Here is a 16,395-nt window from a genome sequence, read left to right as displayed (position 1 = left end):
GAAGGAGACGATTTGTGATAAATCAAGCTCTAGACACCCATAGTGGAGTACTGGCCAAAGCAGGGGAGGTGTTGTGTGTGAGAGGGGAGGTGTTGTATGTGAGAGGGGAGGTGTTGAGTGTGAGAGGGGAGATGTTGTGTGTGAGAGGGGAGGTGTTGTGTGTGAGGGGGGAGGTGTTGTATGTGAGAGGGGAGGTGTTGTGTGAGAGGGGAGGTGTTGTGTGTGAGAGGGGAGGTGTTGTGTGTGAGGGGGGAGGTGTTGTGTGTGAGAGGGGAGGTGTTGAGTGTGAGGGGGGAGGTGTTGTGTGTGAGAGGGGAGGTGTTGTGTGTGAGGGGGGAGGTGTTGTGTGTGAGGGGGGAGGTGTTGTGTGTGAGGGGGGAGGTGTTGTATGTGAGGGGGGAGGTGTTGTGTGTGAGAGGGGAGGTGTTGAGTGTGAGGGGGGAGGTGTTGTATGTGAGAGGGGAGGTGTTGTGTGTGAGGGGGGAGGTGTTGTGTGTGAGAGGGGAGGTGTTGTGTGTGAGAGGGGAGGTGTTGTGTGAGAGGGGAGGTGTTGTGTGTGAGGAGGGGAGGTGTTGTGTGTGAGGGGGGAGGTGTTGAGTGTGAGAGGGGAGGTGTTGAGTGTGTGAGGGGAGGTGTTGTGTGTGAGGGGGGAGGTGTTGTGTGTGAGGGGGGAGGTGTTGTGTGTGAGGGGGGAGATGTTGTGTGTGAGAGGGGAGGTGTTGTGTGTGAGAGGGGAGGTGTTGAGTGTGAGGGGGGAGGTGTTGTGTGTGAGAGGGGAGGTGTTGTGTGTGAGGGGGGAGGTGTTGTGTGTGAGGGGGGAGGTGTTGTGTGTGAGAGGGGAGGTGTTGTGTGAGAGGAGGGGAGGTGTGTGTGAGAGGGGAGGTGTTGAGTGTGAGGGGGGAGGTGTTGTGTGTGAGGGGGGAGGTGTTGTGTGTGAGGGGGGAGGTGTTGTGTGTGAGAGGGGAGGTGTTGTGTGTGAGAAGGGAGGTGTTGAGTGTGAGAGGGGAGGTGTTGAGTGTGAGGGGGGAGGGGGATCTTTGTGCGACATAACAGTCTGTCCGGGACACAGTGGTTATTTACATACACCCTGCCTCATCCAAGCCTCTACCTGCATCTTTTGTGAACGTTTTGCAATATCGTTCATCGAGCGAGTCGGCAACATATCGGCTATTGTTAAAAATAGGTAGCTTGGTGAATTTATTTAGTATTAAGGATGAGGTACAACGTTTTTTAGCGATTACAGTTTCCGTAATGTGAGAGATGGAGCTGGCAGGTGCCCCAATACTGACCAGGACGCAGATCATGAAGAACAAGAAGATGAGGAGGATGGAGCCACACACGATGACGGCGATAGCCCAGTTGGGGAATTCGTCTTTGGGCACTGGTGTTGGCGCCGGCGTCGTTGCTGCTGTTGGCGCCATTGTCCCCGGTACGACTGCAAGGATTGACGTTAGAGAATGTTTAAAGGCAAGACAGACCATACAATCATTGACATTAGAGAGGTCAGAGAAAACAGTGGCGACGCAAGGGTTGACGTAAGAGAGTCTAATGTTACAGGCGATACAGTACAAGACGCTGGATAATCGAGGGTGGGGATTCCAGGATTTAAACATATTGGGACGTTTAATCGGATCTGTGTATGAGATTGATACAGCAGTCTATTCCCTCACCTTCATGGCTCACGGTGTCGTTGTTGATGGTGTAGTTGCCCAGTTTGTCACCGTCGCTGAGGCCGTTCATGAACGCTGATGTTACGCTCTCGCCCGTCACGTTGCTGCTGCTCGTGAACTCAGCCGTGTAGCTCACGACGATGCTGCCCTGGCTAGAACAATACAAGGTTACTATGCCAGTGAGATTTTTGTTTTGTTTGGTTTGTTTGTTTACTTGTTTGTTTTTTATCGCCGAATCCCGCAATATTCCAGTTATATGACGGCGGTCTCTAAATAACCGCGTCTGGACCAGTCAATCCAGTGATTGACATCATGAGCAACGATCCACGCAATTGGAATACGATGACATGCATCAACGAAATCAGCGAGCCTGACCACCCGATCACGTAAGTACCCTCTTACGACAAGCAAAGTCGCCTTGTACGGCAAGAACTGGCTGCTGAAGACCTATTCTACCCCGGATCTCACGGGTACCATGCCAGTGAGAGATTTTTACCAATTGGTGAGAGAGTGAAGAAGATTCAGTGATGCATGTCATCGTATTCCAATTGCGTGGATCGGTGTTCATGATAATAATTACTGGATTGTCTGGTCCAGACTCGGTTATTTACCGACCGCCGTCATATAGCTGGAATATTGCTGAGTGTGGCGTTAAACAACAAACAAAACAAACACTAAAGTGACATCGAAGAGCATGGACAAACCAAGAAAAATATATCTCACACTGAACGATATTCGAGTGAGTAAATACCCGGCATTTAGCACAATTCCAGCAATGTCATGGAGGATACACAGGATATAGTCTTGACACATTACCCATCTGGGCAATAGAGTCCGGGCTTGACGAACGAACGCCCCGAACAATTAAAGAGCGGACGCCCCGAACAATTGAAGAGCGGACGCCCCGAACAATTGACAAGCGAACGCCCCGAACAATTGACAAGCGAACGCCCCGAACAATTGACGAGGGAACGCCCCGAACAATTGACGAGCGAACGCCCCGAACAATTGACAAGCAAACGCCCCGAACAATTGAAAAGCGAACGCCCCGGACAATTGACGAACGAACGCCCCGAACAATTGACGAGCGAACGCCCCGAACGACCTAAGATCATACATGTAGGTTTCTTGTACGCCCAATAGACGCAGCTTTGCATGGCGAATTTCTGCGGCTTAAGTCGACAGGACCACCCTAAACTGGTGCTGAATGACAGCAGTACTTGTCTGCTTGGTACTCACCTGAACGTCATGACACTGATTCCCTGGAACAGGTCCTTCAGAGCGCTGATCTTGTACAGGCCCTCCAGCTAGAACAAACGGGGAGCATGTCAACACAGATAATAGAGGAATCAGTTGGTGCTGGAGTAACCGTTTTTACAATATACATATAAATAACGTTTTTCTATGAAGATAGGAGCCGATCAATTCCGCTTCTTTCTCAACAATTTCTCAGGACTACCAGTACATCGAACATACAATTGAGTGGGTTAAACTCGAGGAAAACAATTATTTTCAAATGCTTTTCTGGAACAAACTATTTCAAGTTTTGTTAAAGATTCCTAGGCTCCCCAGGACATCACATAGCCAGTTCCCAATGCCACATTGATCAGCCGACAGCCTAGTGTGAGGAGGGTAACAGATTAAACGTTAGAAGGAGGAGTACATTTCCGCTTATCTCTGAGTGGCTTTAAATATATTTTCTACAGTGCTGACTGACTTACTTTTAGTTTGAGATCCTGTTTCAGCTCGATGTACTGAGGGGAGGACGTATTCAGTAACTCCTCGGTGAAGTTGCGACCCTCAACGATGGAAAACTTGCCGTTCACATCCACCACCGCGGCTGCTGTTGTTGTTGTTGGAGCACTCGTTGTTGTGGGTGTCACAACTGTTGAAGAAGTCATCACCTCTGTTGTTGATGGGGAAATGGAGGAGGAGGAATATACGCTGCTGGTTGGTGCCATCACAGAACTTGAAGATGGCATTGATGACGAGGAGGACATTGATGAGGAGGACGTTGATGATGGGAGCGGTGCGACTGATGATGTCAATACGGCGGTTGTTGTCATAGCAACAGGCATGCTTGAACTCTCCATGGAGGAAGAGATGGGTTGTGTGGAGGGCAGGGGTAACAGCGCCGAGGAAGATGGCGAGGCGGAGGGCATCGATTCAACCATCGAACTTGTAAACATGGGTGGCGCACTGCTTGATTCAACCATCGAGCTTGTGAAGACAACTGGCGCACTGCTTGATCCAACCATTGAACTTGTAAACATAGTTGGTGCACTGCTTGATTCAACCATCGAACTTGTAAACATAGGTGCCGCACTGCTTGATTCAACCATCGAACTTGTATACATGGCCAGGCCACTGCTTGATTCAACCATCGAACTTGTAAACATAGGTGCCGCACTGCTTGATTCAACCATCGAACTTGTAAACATGGCCAGGCCACTGCTTGATTCAACCATCGAACTTGTAAACATAGGTGGTGCACTGCTTGATTCAACCATCGAACTTGTTAACATAACTGGTACACCGCTGGATTCAACCACTGAACTTGTTACGACAACTGGTACACCGCTTGACTCCATCATGGCACTGCTCGAATCGATTACATGCGTTGCAATATACGTTGTCACACTCAGAGAGTCCATTGCAGACGATGCTTCCATAGGTGGCTGGGCCAACGAGTCGGACATGCTGGACATGCTGGACATCTGACTGGACATCTGACTGGACATCTGACTGGACATCTGACTGGACATCCCCGAGGCTGGAGGCACACCTGAAGACTCTGTGGTGGAGGAGAACACGGGGACAAACACTCCAGACGTGGACGTCGATGAGGACGTTGTCGCGACGGTGCTGGTGGCAGGTGGGACGACGACGACGACAGAGGATGACGAGTCAGTTGGTGGGATGCTGGGTACAGCGGTGAAGGACGAGGAACTGGTGGACAGCGGAATTGACTCAGATGACGACATGGCTGTCTGCGATTCCATCCCTGATGTAGATACGGGCAAGGCGGACGTTTGTGGTTGAATTACCTCAGATGTCGTTTCTATAGCAACAGGAGTCGACGCAGACATTGGGAGAGAAGAAGCCTGGGTAACCTGATCTGTTTCCGGTGGGACAACGATGACAACATCGGAAGACGTCATAGAGGCCATGATGCTTGACTGTGTTGGCATCGTTGGCATTGCTGCGGATGAGCTGACCATTTCTGTCTCCATTTTGGTGGCGCCTATTGTCTCCGAAAGTGATGACATTGACACTGCAACAGATGCTGATGATGATGGATATGCTGGTAACGTTGCAACGGGTTCCAAGACAGGTGTAGACACAGATGTGGGGGAGGTCACCTGGGACTGTACATAGACGTCGGAAGAAGAAGGAACTACAGCAGGGGAGGATGATTCAGTCGCCATCACATAGGAGGATTGTTCCATGGTTTGAGATGTTGCCATTTGATCCCCGGTTGAAGGTGGGACGACAATAATCCCTCCGTCGTTTGACATACTAGAAGATGATTCCATTAATCCTGTTGACATACCGGCAGATGATGTTGTCACAACTTCACTCGGGACCATCACAGACCCAGATGACCCAGGGGTAGAATCGGATGTCATGCGGACAGTTGACGATGGTTCCATGGAGGAAAATACTTCACTGTGAAATTCAGACATGGCTGAGCTTGGGACCACCTCTGACATGTCCTTACTACTTGCGACAGGCCTCACTTCACCCTGTGACTCTGACGGCAACACGGAGTAGGAGCTGGTGACGGAGGGTGGCATTTCTGTCACAGCTGGCATACTGCTGGTCGACATATCAGGCACCTTCTCTGAGCCCCCTGGGGTAACAGCAACAGCTGATGAAGACGTCGGACTCTCTGTCCCAGGTGTTTCGATAAGCCCTGAACTTGTTGTGTCAACTGGATGTATTACCGATGTTGAGGACTGCATCATTGAATGTTGTCTAGAATCAACAGGCATTGTTGATACTGCCATGACTGAGGAAGACTCCACGTTGGCCAATGATGAAGTGGGAGTCTGTTCTGAGGACATCAACTGATACGATGAGGACATCAGCTGGTGAGATGAGGACATCAACTGGTGCGATGAGGACATCTCGGAAGAATCAACCACAACCCCGGGTGTGCTCGTGTCCGGGAGCGGTGTGGAGGTTGGTGTGATTTCACTTGAGGACGGAGCAATGACAATGACCGGTGAGGACGAAAGTGAAGCTGATCCTGTAGGCATGGTCTGACTAGAAGACCCTTCCAATGCTGATGCTGATGTTACTTGACTAGACGTTTCAATACCGGGTGCTGTCCTGGACTCTGGCATCGCTGGTTGTGTGGAGCTGGACTCCAGGAGAGAAGAAGATGAGGATGACACCACGTCAGATGAGGGCATGGTTGTGGCCTGCATGTCAACAGCACTAGATTGAATTGCTGAACTTTGTACAACATCCGTGGACGTCACTTGTTGGTGAGAACCTTGCACTGCTGAGACCTGGGCATCGACAGACGCAGCTTGGGATGATGACGGTGTGGGCACCTGTTCTGATGGTGACACAAACTGCATCACAGATGATGACCCTTCTGCCATTAAACTTGACTGCGGGGCACGTTCAGCCTGACTAGAGGATCCCAGGGCAGCTGTATCAGGGGCAGGTGATGACGCTGTAATTTCAGGTACAACACTTGAAGAGGCAGGTACAACACTCGAAGAGTCAGGGACAGGGGGAACCGAGCTGGAGGCTCCTGTTGCAGACATTGTAGATGTAGCCATGATGTATTGGGACGACGATTCTTGGTCTCCTGTCAGTGATGTGGAGGCTTGACCATGAGCCTGCAAGGATGATGTTGATGCTATCTCAGTTGATGATGAAGACATAGCTTGGTATGCGCTTGATGAGCTGGATGTTGTCATCTCGGACTGAGCCACTGAGGTCGAGACTTGAGTGAGAGTTGAGTTGGTCACTTCGCCGTTCATTGCCGTCGTTACCTGCGATGTAGACGTTGCCTCTACGCCGCCTGCCTGAGACGAAGAGGACACGAAGGACGAAGAGGACATGAAGGACGAAGAGGACACAAACGACGAGGACGTTGCAGATGACTGGGTCAAGATATCAGGTGAATTAAATGCAGCTGAAAGAAAGGACAAAATATATCACATGTAATTATCATTGGTAGATTTCGTGTGCTAAAATCAGTATGTGTAAACGATTTTAAAAGACATACAGCGAAAGACCCATCAGCTCTAAATCTTGGAGACCATCAAATACATACTACTCAATTTGTTTAGAAGTACATGTGGAGCATTCCTTGGTCACGCTTGCTGAAATGGAATTTCTTCCAGCAACTTTAAGATTAAATTTAACCATTACGTCGAGATAATGGATTTCGAAATAACGAAGTTTCACTTGCTACAGAAACAGTCAACTCAGGGGGACACATTTAAAGTACTGCCTATTTTACATTCCTGGTAGGTGGCAGGGGTTTTGTTTTATAGTCACAATCACATATACCGAATTCTAACAACGTCTGTCAGCGAGCGAGTGGGTGGAAGTCAGAATTACTCACTGACAGTGGCTGTCAGGTTACACCTAAACAAAGTTACACTTGGGGCCAAGGCCGTCCGAAGGTCGACCAGGCTAGTTCCAGGCAGATGGATGGTAACATCAATGTCAAGGGTGCGTTGTTGCTGCCCTTTTCTGAAACATAACAGGACATTTTACACAAACGAGGCACCAGCGTCCTGGTTTTAAGTATTCCATTCCTACATTTCTAGTGACGCACATAACCCCTGATGATACGAGTTAGAGTTGGCCTTAAGTAACCCATGCTTGTCGTTATAGACGACTAACGGTATCCGGTGGTCAGGCTCGCTGACGTGGTTGATGTATGTCATCATATCCTAATTGCATGGTTATCGATACTCATGATGTCAATCACTGGACTACCTCAGTTACGATTATTTACAGACCGCCATCAATCTGTAGTATTGCTGAGAGCGGCGCTATGCAACAAACAAACATAACCTAAAGGCGCACTAAACATCTGAAACCCATGTCAGAACAGGTACAGTGTTAAGTTAACATAATGTCAGCTGTTCATGAAAATACAAAGCATTTTATTAACATACCTCTATTTAGGTAAAAACCAACAAGTGAATGAGAGAAGGTAATGAGCCCTACAAGGAAACATAACGGCACATGGCTAACTAATTTGATCGTGAATGGACGAGTTACATCAATGTTAATACAGCAATCTGTGAGATAATATTGAATACGATGTCAACACCAATAGACCCGCCACGATCCGGGGTAGAATAGGTCTTCAGCAACCCATGCTTGCCGTAAAAAGCGACAATGCTTGTCGTAAGAGGCGACTAACGGGATCGGGTGGTCAGACTCGCTGACTTGGTTCCTGCATGTCATCGATCCCAATTGCGTGGGTCGATGCTCATGATATTAATCACTGGAATGTCTTGCCCAGACTCGATTATTTACAGACCGCCCTCATATAGCTGGAATATTGCTGAGTGCGGCGTTAAAGAACTAACCAACCAACCAACCATACCAATAAATGTTTAATCAAGGATGCCAGAAAGAGATGGCAGTTGGATTTAACTACAGAGCACAGGCCAATCTATTCCCTATAACGATCGCGCCAAATGATGGTGAATTAAAGAGTTCACTCTATCAACCAGACCTCCCCCACTCACCTGATCTGTGACACCGCCACCTCCTCCACCTGGAGGCTCTCATTCAGGTTACATGATATCTGAAACAGAAAACAGGGACTGAAGGTGGATGTACAACGAACCTGTTTTGAAAACAACGCGTTCAAGATTATCAGTAATATAGAGACTCTGTGTGTGTGTGTGTGTGTGTGTGTGTGTGTGTGCGTGAGTGCGTTCGTGCGTGTGCGCGCGTGTGTGTGTGTGTGTGTGTTTGCTTGCATGTGTTTGAGTGTCTTCTAGTATTAGTCTAGAATAATGCCGGTATTATATGGGTAGCCCACATTTCGATACTGAGATCGAAACCCGGATCTTACGCTCTCCGTTCGGACGCTCTATCCACTGGACCACGGAGGACGTCACTTATATCACTGACAATGGGATGAAACAGTGACACGAGACGGGTTGAAGATAGACCGGGTATTGTTTTGCAGTCAAAGGATCATAATCAGGGTGAGTCTTGGATTGGAACCACGACTTACTTGTCTTGTTATCTCTGTAGCTGCTGTGGAGAAGGCTTGGCTGGAGTTGTCGGTATAGTCTGGATTCCAGGTATAGTTCACAGTCATCTCTACCAGTGCCTCATAACGGCTGTCTGAAACAAGAAGCATGGCGATTGTCAACATATGTGTTTGGAAACATACAGACGGACACCCTTTCCGGGATACCTGGAGTCACTGATTTTCAGTGAACCATTCATGTATTTACCACTATATTTCCTTTTCCGCCCAATGGAATCTGTTCCGGCAGATATTCCAGACTGATATTTTTCTGGCGTTCACGTTTTATACCGTATATAAAGTACACATTATTACACAGACGTGATGCCCGTGAAGATCTGGTAGAATAGGTCTTCAGCAACCCATGCTTACAGTAAAAGGCGACTATGCTTGTCGTAAGAGGCGACTAAAGGGATCGGGTGGTTGATGCATGTCATCGTATTCCAACTGAGTGGATCGATGCTCGTGATATAAATCACTGCATTGTCTGGTCCAGACTCGATTATTTACAGACCACCATCATATAGCAGGAATATCGCTGAGTGCAGCGTTAAACAAAAAAACAGAGACGTGAGTGAATGGAGTTTAACGCCACTTTGAACACTTTCACATTTATATCACGTGTCAACTTGATATAAGAGGGCGCCTTCGTTCGTAAGTTATAAAAACATCATTTGTTGAATTATACAAGTTGAGACTCAAATATGATAATTTGTCTGTCTGCCATCACTGGTAAACAGTCGGTTTACGGCCAGGGAGCAGTATAGGTAACCTGACTATCTCACTCCACAACACAATCAGGGACAGACGTGACCCTTACAGTAATGTCGCTCGTATCACGCTGTGCCAAATTTCTACGAGCCACAAAAGTCTTACTGTTCTACTTATTATATACATATGTTTGGGGTCGGTTGGTTTACTGTGATCCCGGTACACAATTTGTGGGTAACGGCACAAGTCGAGGTGACCGGCATGAGCCATAATGTAGTGTTGACATGTCCGTGTTATCAGAGAGGGGTGGAGGGGTGGAGGGGTGGAGGGTGTACGTGTGTATGAGAGAGACTTATCTCGCGGTATGTAGGGTGACAGAGTACTAGGGCGGTATTAGCCCCTCGAGTTCTCCCAGCAGTCACGATCTCGACACCAGTCAATATTGTTACGCATGGCAATAAATATATTTCAAAGCTGACGGTTTATCGAATATGAACTCTATGTGTTTATATCAAGAGCAGTTATGGCATGATAGCAGTATCTGTTTACATATAATGGTGTTTGCTTGTATCAGTGTTGTTGTTTTTATAGTCTCGTCATGGGCGCAATAACAGCGAGAACACGCAATGTGGGGATAGGTTTGAGGGGATCGGGCGGTCAGACTGACTCGAGTGTGTGAGTGAGTGAGTATGGTTTTACGCCGCTTTTAGCAATATTCCAGCAATATTACGGCGGGGGACACCAGAAATGGGCTTCACACATTGTACCCATGTCGGGACTCGAACCCGGGTCTTCGGCGTGACAAGCGAACGCTTTAATCACTAGGCTACCCGACCGCCCCTCTCGAGTGAGTGACTACGTGTAGTTAAAGATTCGCCCATTTCTGGTGATATTGCAGGAATATTGCAGCGTAAAACTACTCACTCAGTATAAAGATTCGTTTCTACGTATCTAAATACCTCAGGTGAGGGTTGGTTTACAAAGCACGTAAAGCAAATCACGGCAGGGGGGGGTGGGGGGGGGTGGGGGGGGGGTGGGGGTCTTGTACCACAATTGAGTTTGACTCATTGTACCTTTGTACCTTTGTGTAGAATAGAACTCCCCGTATCGCGGCAAGCGAACGTTTAAACCACTACCCAACTGCCCTAATACCCTTAAACATTAATATATCGACATAGAATTTTCTCAATTAAATGACATATTCCGCGGCCATGCATTGTATTCCAGTAACATTCACTCGGCCTTGTTCAAGCCTGTTCGAGTAGACAATGGAGTATTAATAGTTGTCTGGTAATTCCTACCGGAAGTGATAGAAATGTTGACACCAGAAGCGTTTCACAAGTATTGACTTCAATGTGGACAAAACGATACATAGGTGATTTATTATCAATCCCAGAAGCTAGCTTAATCGATGTTGTCATGGAGATTCACAAACAACATGGCGACAACAGGGGTTGGGGTTGGGGGTCCTGTTTAATGATCAGGTAGGGAGCGTTGGGGAGTGGGGACTTCGCCGACCTGTTATTACAACACATACAACAGTATACATAGAGAAATACAGACATGGCGTTGCTGTCGCTGAAATCAAAGGGTTGCCCGCTGTGCAAGTGGCCGTGGTATTCAAGGAGTAATAAAATCGATATTTAACCATGGCAGAGAAGCCCTGTTTTGTTATCCGTTGATAACTTAGTCATCTAAGACTAAACACGGGTCGACAACAGACATGTAGGGTAATGGGCTTGATATACTCGATTCAATACTAGATTATGTCACGGGCAACAACTAGCATGGTCATAATTGTTGGGTAGGGGATGTCGAATCCCATTGATTTTTTGGTGGGGGTGGGTGGCTGGGGGTGGGTTGGTGGAGTGGGTGGGGTAGGGTTGAGGTGTTAGTATGTAACTGGGATGCTATCAAATTATTTCAGAAAATGCTTGAAACACTTCATTGCGCTTCATTACTGTTGGAAAAAAAATGGTTCCAACAAAAAATATTTAGGATCATAGTTTTAAAAAGGATATCTGGTTCTGCAGCTATAACTGATAATATATCTAGTCCCCACAAACTCCCAGAATATGTGAAATGGTCGGTCCCTGGCGCACTGATGGCTGATGTGCACACCCCGCCAGTCTGCACAAGCACTACAAGGGCGCAGAAAGTCGTTGAGGGAAATAAAGACGCATATTTACGTCCAGGACATTAGCAGGTTTGCAATCTGATTGTGGCCAGCCGAAACACCACACAACGCCAGTGTAATGGCTATACCGTGTTATTCATGCTATGTTGATAGTGTTATTGTGATAGTCAATGGGCGTGTTGTATAAACTCATATCAGAATTCCGAAAGGCGACATTTCTCGCCTACAGCATTATGAACATGTCCACAGTACTGTTATCCTGATATGGTTCGATTATCGATCAGCTGATTAGCTGATGGAATTGTGTTAATAAAAAAGTGAAACATTGCTACTTTAGCTCATTGGGAACAATATAATTTGTGGATCGATGTAGTGACTGAAATAAGTGCAGCCAATTCAAAAAGTCCAAAGCGCGTATATTTAACTTCTCAATACTACTAATTCACTTAACAGTAGCCTGTGTCACCATGGTAACGGGGATAGACTTGAAAATGTCTCGCTGTAACTGCTAGGTTGAATCTGAAGTGGGGTAGCCTTGTGGTTTAAGTATTTGCTCGTCGCCGCGATGACCCTGGTTCTAGGCTCCACGTGGGTACAATGTGTGAAGTCCATTTGTGGTGTCCGCTGCGTGATATTGCTGGAATATTGCTAAAACCGGCGTAAAATACAACTCACTCACTCGTACTACCTTACAGGATTTCCTTGTTCAGGGGACGAAACTCACGATTGTTTCATGGTTTTTCAAATCGGTATTTGTCCAAAGTTATGTTTCTTTCGGTGGGAATAAAAACAACTACTTTCATTACGTTCAATGTGTTAACTATAATACCACAGCCATGACACACACAGAGACAGGGAGGATGTCAGTGTGTCACATCTTTCGGGGGACAACAAAGGAACATTGATCGCGTTCATCAAAGCGACATATGTCCAGCCACGAGCACCCATACTTTGATAGACGTTGGGCGCCGACAAGGATATCTTTGAACTATGACAGGAAGAAGTCGCTTCTATTTCCTTGACATGTTTGAGAGACACTATGCATAAAATTGTCACATGAGATGTAATTTTAGCATTTTGATTTTGACTCAGAGACCGTAAGGAACTTGCCATGTATCACTTGAGCCAATAAATCAAAAAGACCTGTATGGTGTATTGTGTCTTGGATGACTCACCATAGTTTAGTCCTGGAGGAAGCGTTTCTGAACGAATCGGAATCAGTAAAGGGGGTAAAAACGCACAACGACGGATTTGATCTTGACAAACCTTGAAACATAGTCGGGCCAATCTGGGATTCGAACCCACGATCATATGTTTCTCAGAAGGCTAAGGGACGCAACTCTGCACACAGAATTACGGCGCCTTTAGACGAATGAGTGTATTAACGCCGCTTTAAACATGGATTTCAGTTATAGCATGGCTTGCGATCTTGAGGGTTCGATCCCCGACCGCGTCATACCAACAGGCGTTAAAAGATGGGGCTTGTTGTTACCCTGCCTGGCGCTTGGCATGAAGGGACTATAACAAGGACTGGTCGGCTCAGTATACTGGGTCCGAGTGGGGTATTCATGTTAAACTGCGGCATGATATCTCAGCTTGCCAGCAGTTAGAACAGGATAGTACAAGCAGCCATGCACACACACACGTTCATGCACGTCGCTATATAAGTACAATAGTATGGAATGCGACGATAAACCTCATTTCTCCTGTGGTATTGATGTTGGAAGGAAGCCATAAAGAGTGGTGAGTAAGAATGGTTTTACGCCGTTTTTAGCAACATTCCAACAATATCACGGCTGGGGACACCGGAAAAAGAGCTTCACACATTGAACCCTTGTTGGGAATCGAACCCGGGTCTAGGACTTTAACCACTGGGCTACCCTACCGCCCCGAAGAAAGTCGGAAGTGATGCAGGTCGAACAATCTTTACGGGTGGCCCAGCCGTCCAAGACGCCGTCAAGAGTTGCGTCTCTTGGGCACGCCAAAAACCTATGATCATATATCCTGCATTGCCAGCACCATACCTGTGCACGTGGGTTTCACCAAAGTGGTAAACGTATGACCCTTCCATCACTTGGGTTTTTTGCTCCCAAATTAAGCTGACACGCTGTGGTAAAACTGGAATAATGTCAAATTCAACCCACTCCCCCACTCATTTTGCCGTTGGGTAAAACCAACAAGCGCAGGTGTTGGTGCAGGCAAATCACAGCAGTATCTTGGACCCGAACTCAAGGGAGGCGACTCCTTTTATCTGTGACACACAACGGGTAAGGCAGAGGAGAGTTATTTCCCTTTCTTACGACATATAACGAGCGCCCATTCCTTTCACTTAAATCAGTGATTATAGAATTTGTAATCCAAGGTGGCAAATTTAAATTTGTATTCAACAAATTATTATCTCTCTGATTAAAATTTATGTTTAATAAAATATACTGCCTATGTCACTTTGTAGAGATGAGACGCACGGAATGACTTTGGGGTCCGCTGCGGATCTTCGTGTATTTCCGGCATGTGTTAAATCAGTCTCGCCCCGGGCTGTCTACCTGTGCGCAGTCACGTGTGAAGGACGCGTGTCTGAGTCACGGCTCACTGATGACGTCTCACCCGGGTGCGTTGCACTCTAGATGTGGTAGGGGTCATTAATCTGGATCACGAGTCTTGATAGACTCTCTTTGTTACGGGAGACACAAGACTCACTCGCAGCCATTTAAGGTGAGTGAGTGAGTGAGTATGGTTTTACGCCGCTTTTAGCAATATTCCAGCAATATCACGGCGGGGGATACCAGAAATGGGCTTCACATACAACTATTTAAGGATTGGTGAGGTGAAATGGGGTTTAACGTCTCGTCCAGAATTACTGCACTTATATAGCGACGTGTATGTACGTGTGTGTGTGGCTGCTTGTACTAGTCCGGACTGATGCCGATTTATAGTGCTAGCCCACTGAGATACCATGCCGCAGTTGAACATGAATACCGAACTCAGGCACAGTATACTGACACCGAGCCTTGTCCAGTCCTTGTTTTAGCTCCTTAATGCCGAGCTCCGGACAGGGTAACAACAAGTACCATTCTCTTGTACGACGCGGCCGGGACGCTCTAACACTAGACCACGGAGGCGGTCTATATGAGGATTGTAACCAGCTGTATATGACGCAGACCCCCTCCATCTTCGCACCTGCATCGTCATCCCATATCAAACTGACACGCCGTGGTATAACTGAACACAATGTTCAAAGCGACGTTAAACCAAACGCCCATGTCTTTTATAATGCATTTAGTTGGTGGCTATTTCATTTACAAAGTGAGTGAGTGAGTTGTGTTTAACGCCGCTTTTAACAGTATTCCAGTTATTATATCACAGCGTGTCAGCTTAATGTGAGAGGAAAGCCCGAAGTGACGCAGGTCCCGGGCGTTTACCACTCCGGTGAAACCCACGAGCACGGGTATGGTGCTGACAAACCTGGAAACATAATCGGGGCGAACCGGGATTCGAACCCACAATCATAGGTTTCTGGCGTGCCCAAGGGACGCAACTCTGCACAGCGAATCGCATCGCCTTAGACGACTGGGCCACCCGTGCCCCCTTATTTACAAAGGCACACATATGACAGTTGCTATGTTTGTTGCTTTCTTTTTAGACTATTTCTCATATAAGATTTAAGACTCATGCTCAAACAGCAGCTTGGCTGACGAGACCCCACGTAAGTAAATGGTTGAGTTGTGCTTAGTGCCGCTATGAAGAATATTCCAGCCATATCACGGCGTGTCAGATTGATGAGGGAGGAAAGCCCAAAGTGATGCAGATTTAAGACATTTAACCATTTTGGTGAAACCCGTAAGCAATAGTATGATGCTGACAAACCAAGAAACAAAATCGGGGCCCCCACGGATTCGTACCCATGGTCATAGATTTCAGGCGTGTTCAAGGGAGGCAACTCTGCACAGCGAATTGCCGTGGCTGAGACCATTGGGGCACGACAAATAATGAATTGACAATTTAATGTTTGTCAGACGGTTTAGTTAGATTTGTTTTCTTAATGGCTCTCTATGATTTTTAGCATCCCAATGATGGACGACGGTCGAGTTTTTTTGTTTTGTTTTAGAATAAATTGTTTTGTATTTGGTGTTTTTATCATTTCGGGGTATGACAAGGTCACTTGACCGCGATCTGTCAGATTTGTACCGGGTCGGGGATGATGGGTCCTATAAACAGACCAGGAGATATCAGAAAGTCGGATCACGGAGTCAGGGCCAAGAATCAGGTCACACCTAGATTATGTGGCTCGTAAAAGACATGAAAGTAGATGGGATGAGCCCAACAGAACACCGCGGGATTATCTCCCTTGTCAGAGGCCTTTGATCGGGGTCCCAATTGTCACGTGATCGGATATAGGCGGGGGCACGTGACTGTTGCTAGGTACAGGTGACACGGTGACCTCACGGGACAGCCAGGCAGGTACAACCCCACTGGTTGGCCAGGTATAATTGGAGTAGCCAGGTGCAACCTCAATGGTGTAGCCAGACGCCATCCAGCAGACCAGACAATCCAGTGATTGATATCATGAGCATCGATCTACGCAAATGAGACACGATGACATGCTCATCGTTAGAATCGATTATGTGTGT

General features: G+C 47.2%; 1 protein-coding gene across 2 annotated transcripts in view; it reads right to left on the bottom strand.

Moving 5' to 3' along the window:
• The window catches only part of LOC139461228 (uncharacterized), a 42,601-nt gene that overhangs the window by 7,771 nt on the left and 18,435 nt on the right, over positions 1-16,395 (bottom strand). For both annotated transcript variants that reach the window (XM_071242861.1, XM_071242862.1), the window contains exons 2-8: positions 8,902-9,014; positions 8,405-8,463; positions 7,261-7,391; positions 3,392-6,825; positions 2,910-2,977; positions 1,671-1,822; positions 1,290-1,435 (exon numbers count right to left, since the gene is read on the bottom strand). In XM_071242861.1, coding sequence (XP_071098962.1) covers positions 1,290-1,435; positions 1,671-1,822; positions 2,910-2,977; positions 3,392-6,825; positions 7,261-7,391; positions 8,405-8,463; positions 8,902-9,014 — 4,103 coding nt within the window. The remainder of the gene's footprint in view (positions 1-1,289; positions 1,436-1,670; positions 1,823-2,909; positions 2,978-3,391; positions 6,826-7,260; positions 7,392-8,404; positions 8,464-8,901; positions 9,015-16,395) is intronic.

Source organism: Haliotis cracherodii, unplaced genomic scaffold, assembly GCF_022045235.1.
Source record: "Haliotis cracherodii isolate W230 unplaced genomic scaffold, xgHalCrac1.p SCAF_14, whole genome shotgun sequence".
In the NCBI taxonomy this organism is placed as follows: domain Eukaryota; kingdom Metazoa; phylum Mollusca; class Gastropoda; order Lepetellida; family Haliotidae; genus Haliotis; species Haliotis cracherodii.
Note: the sequence above shows the minus strand (reverse complement) of the source record. Positions and strands in the feature narration are given on the sequence as shown.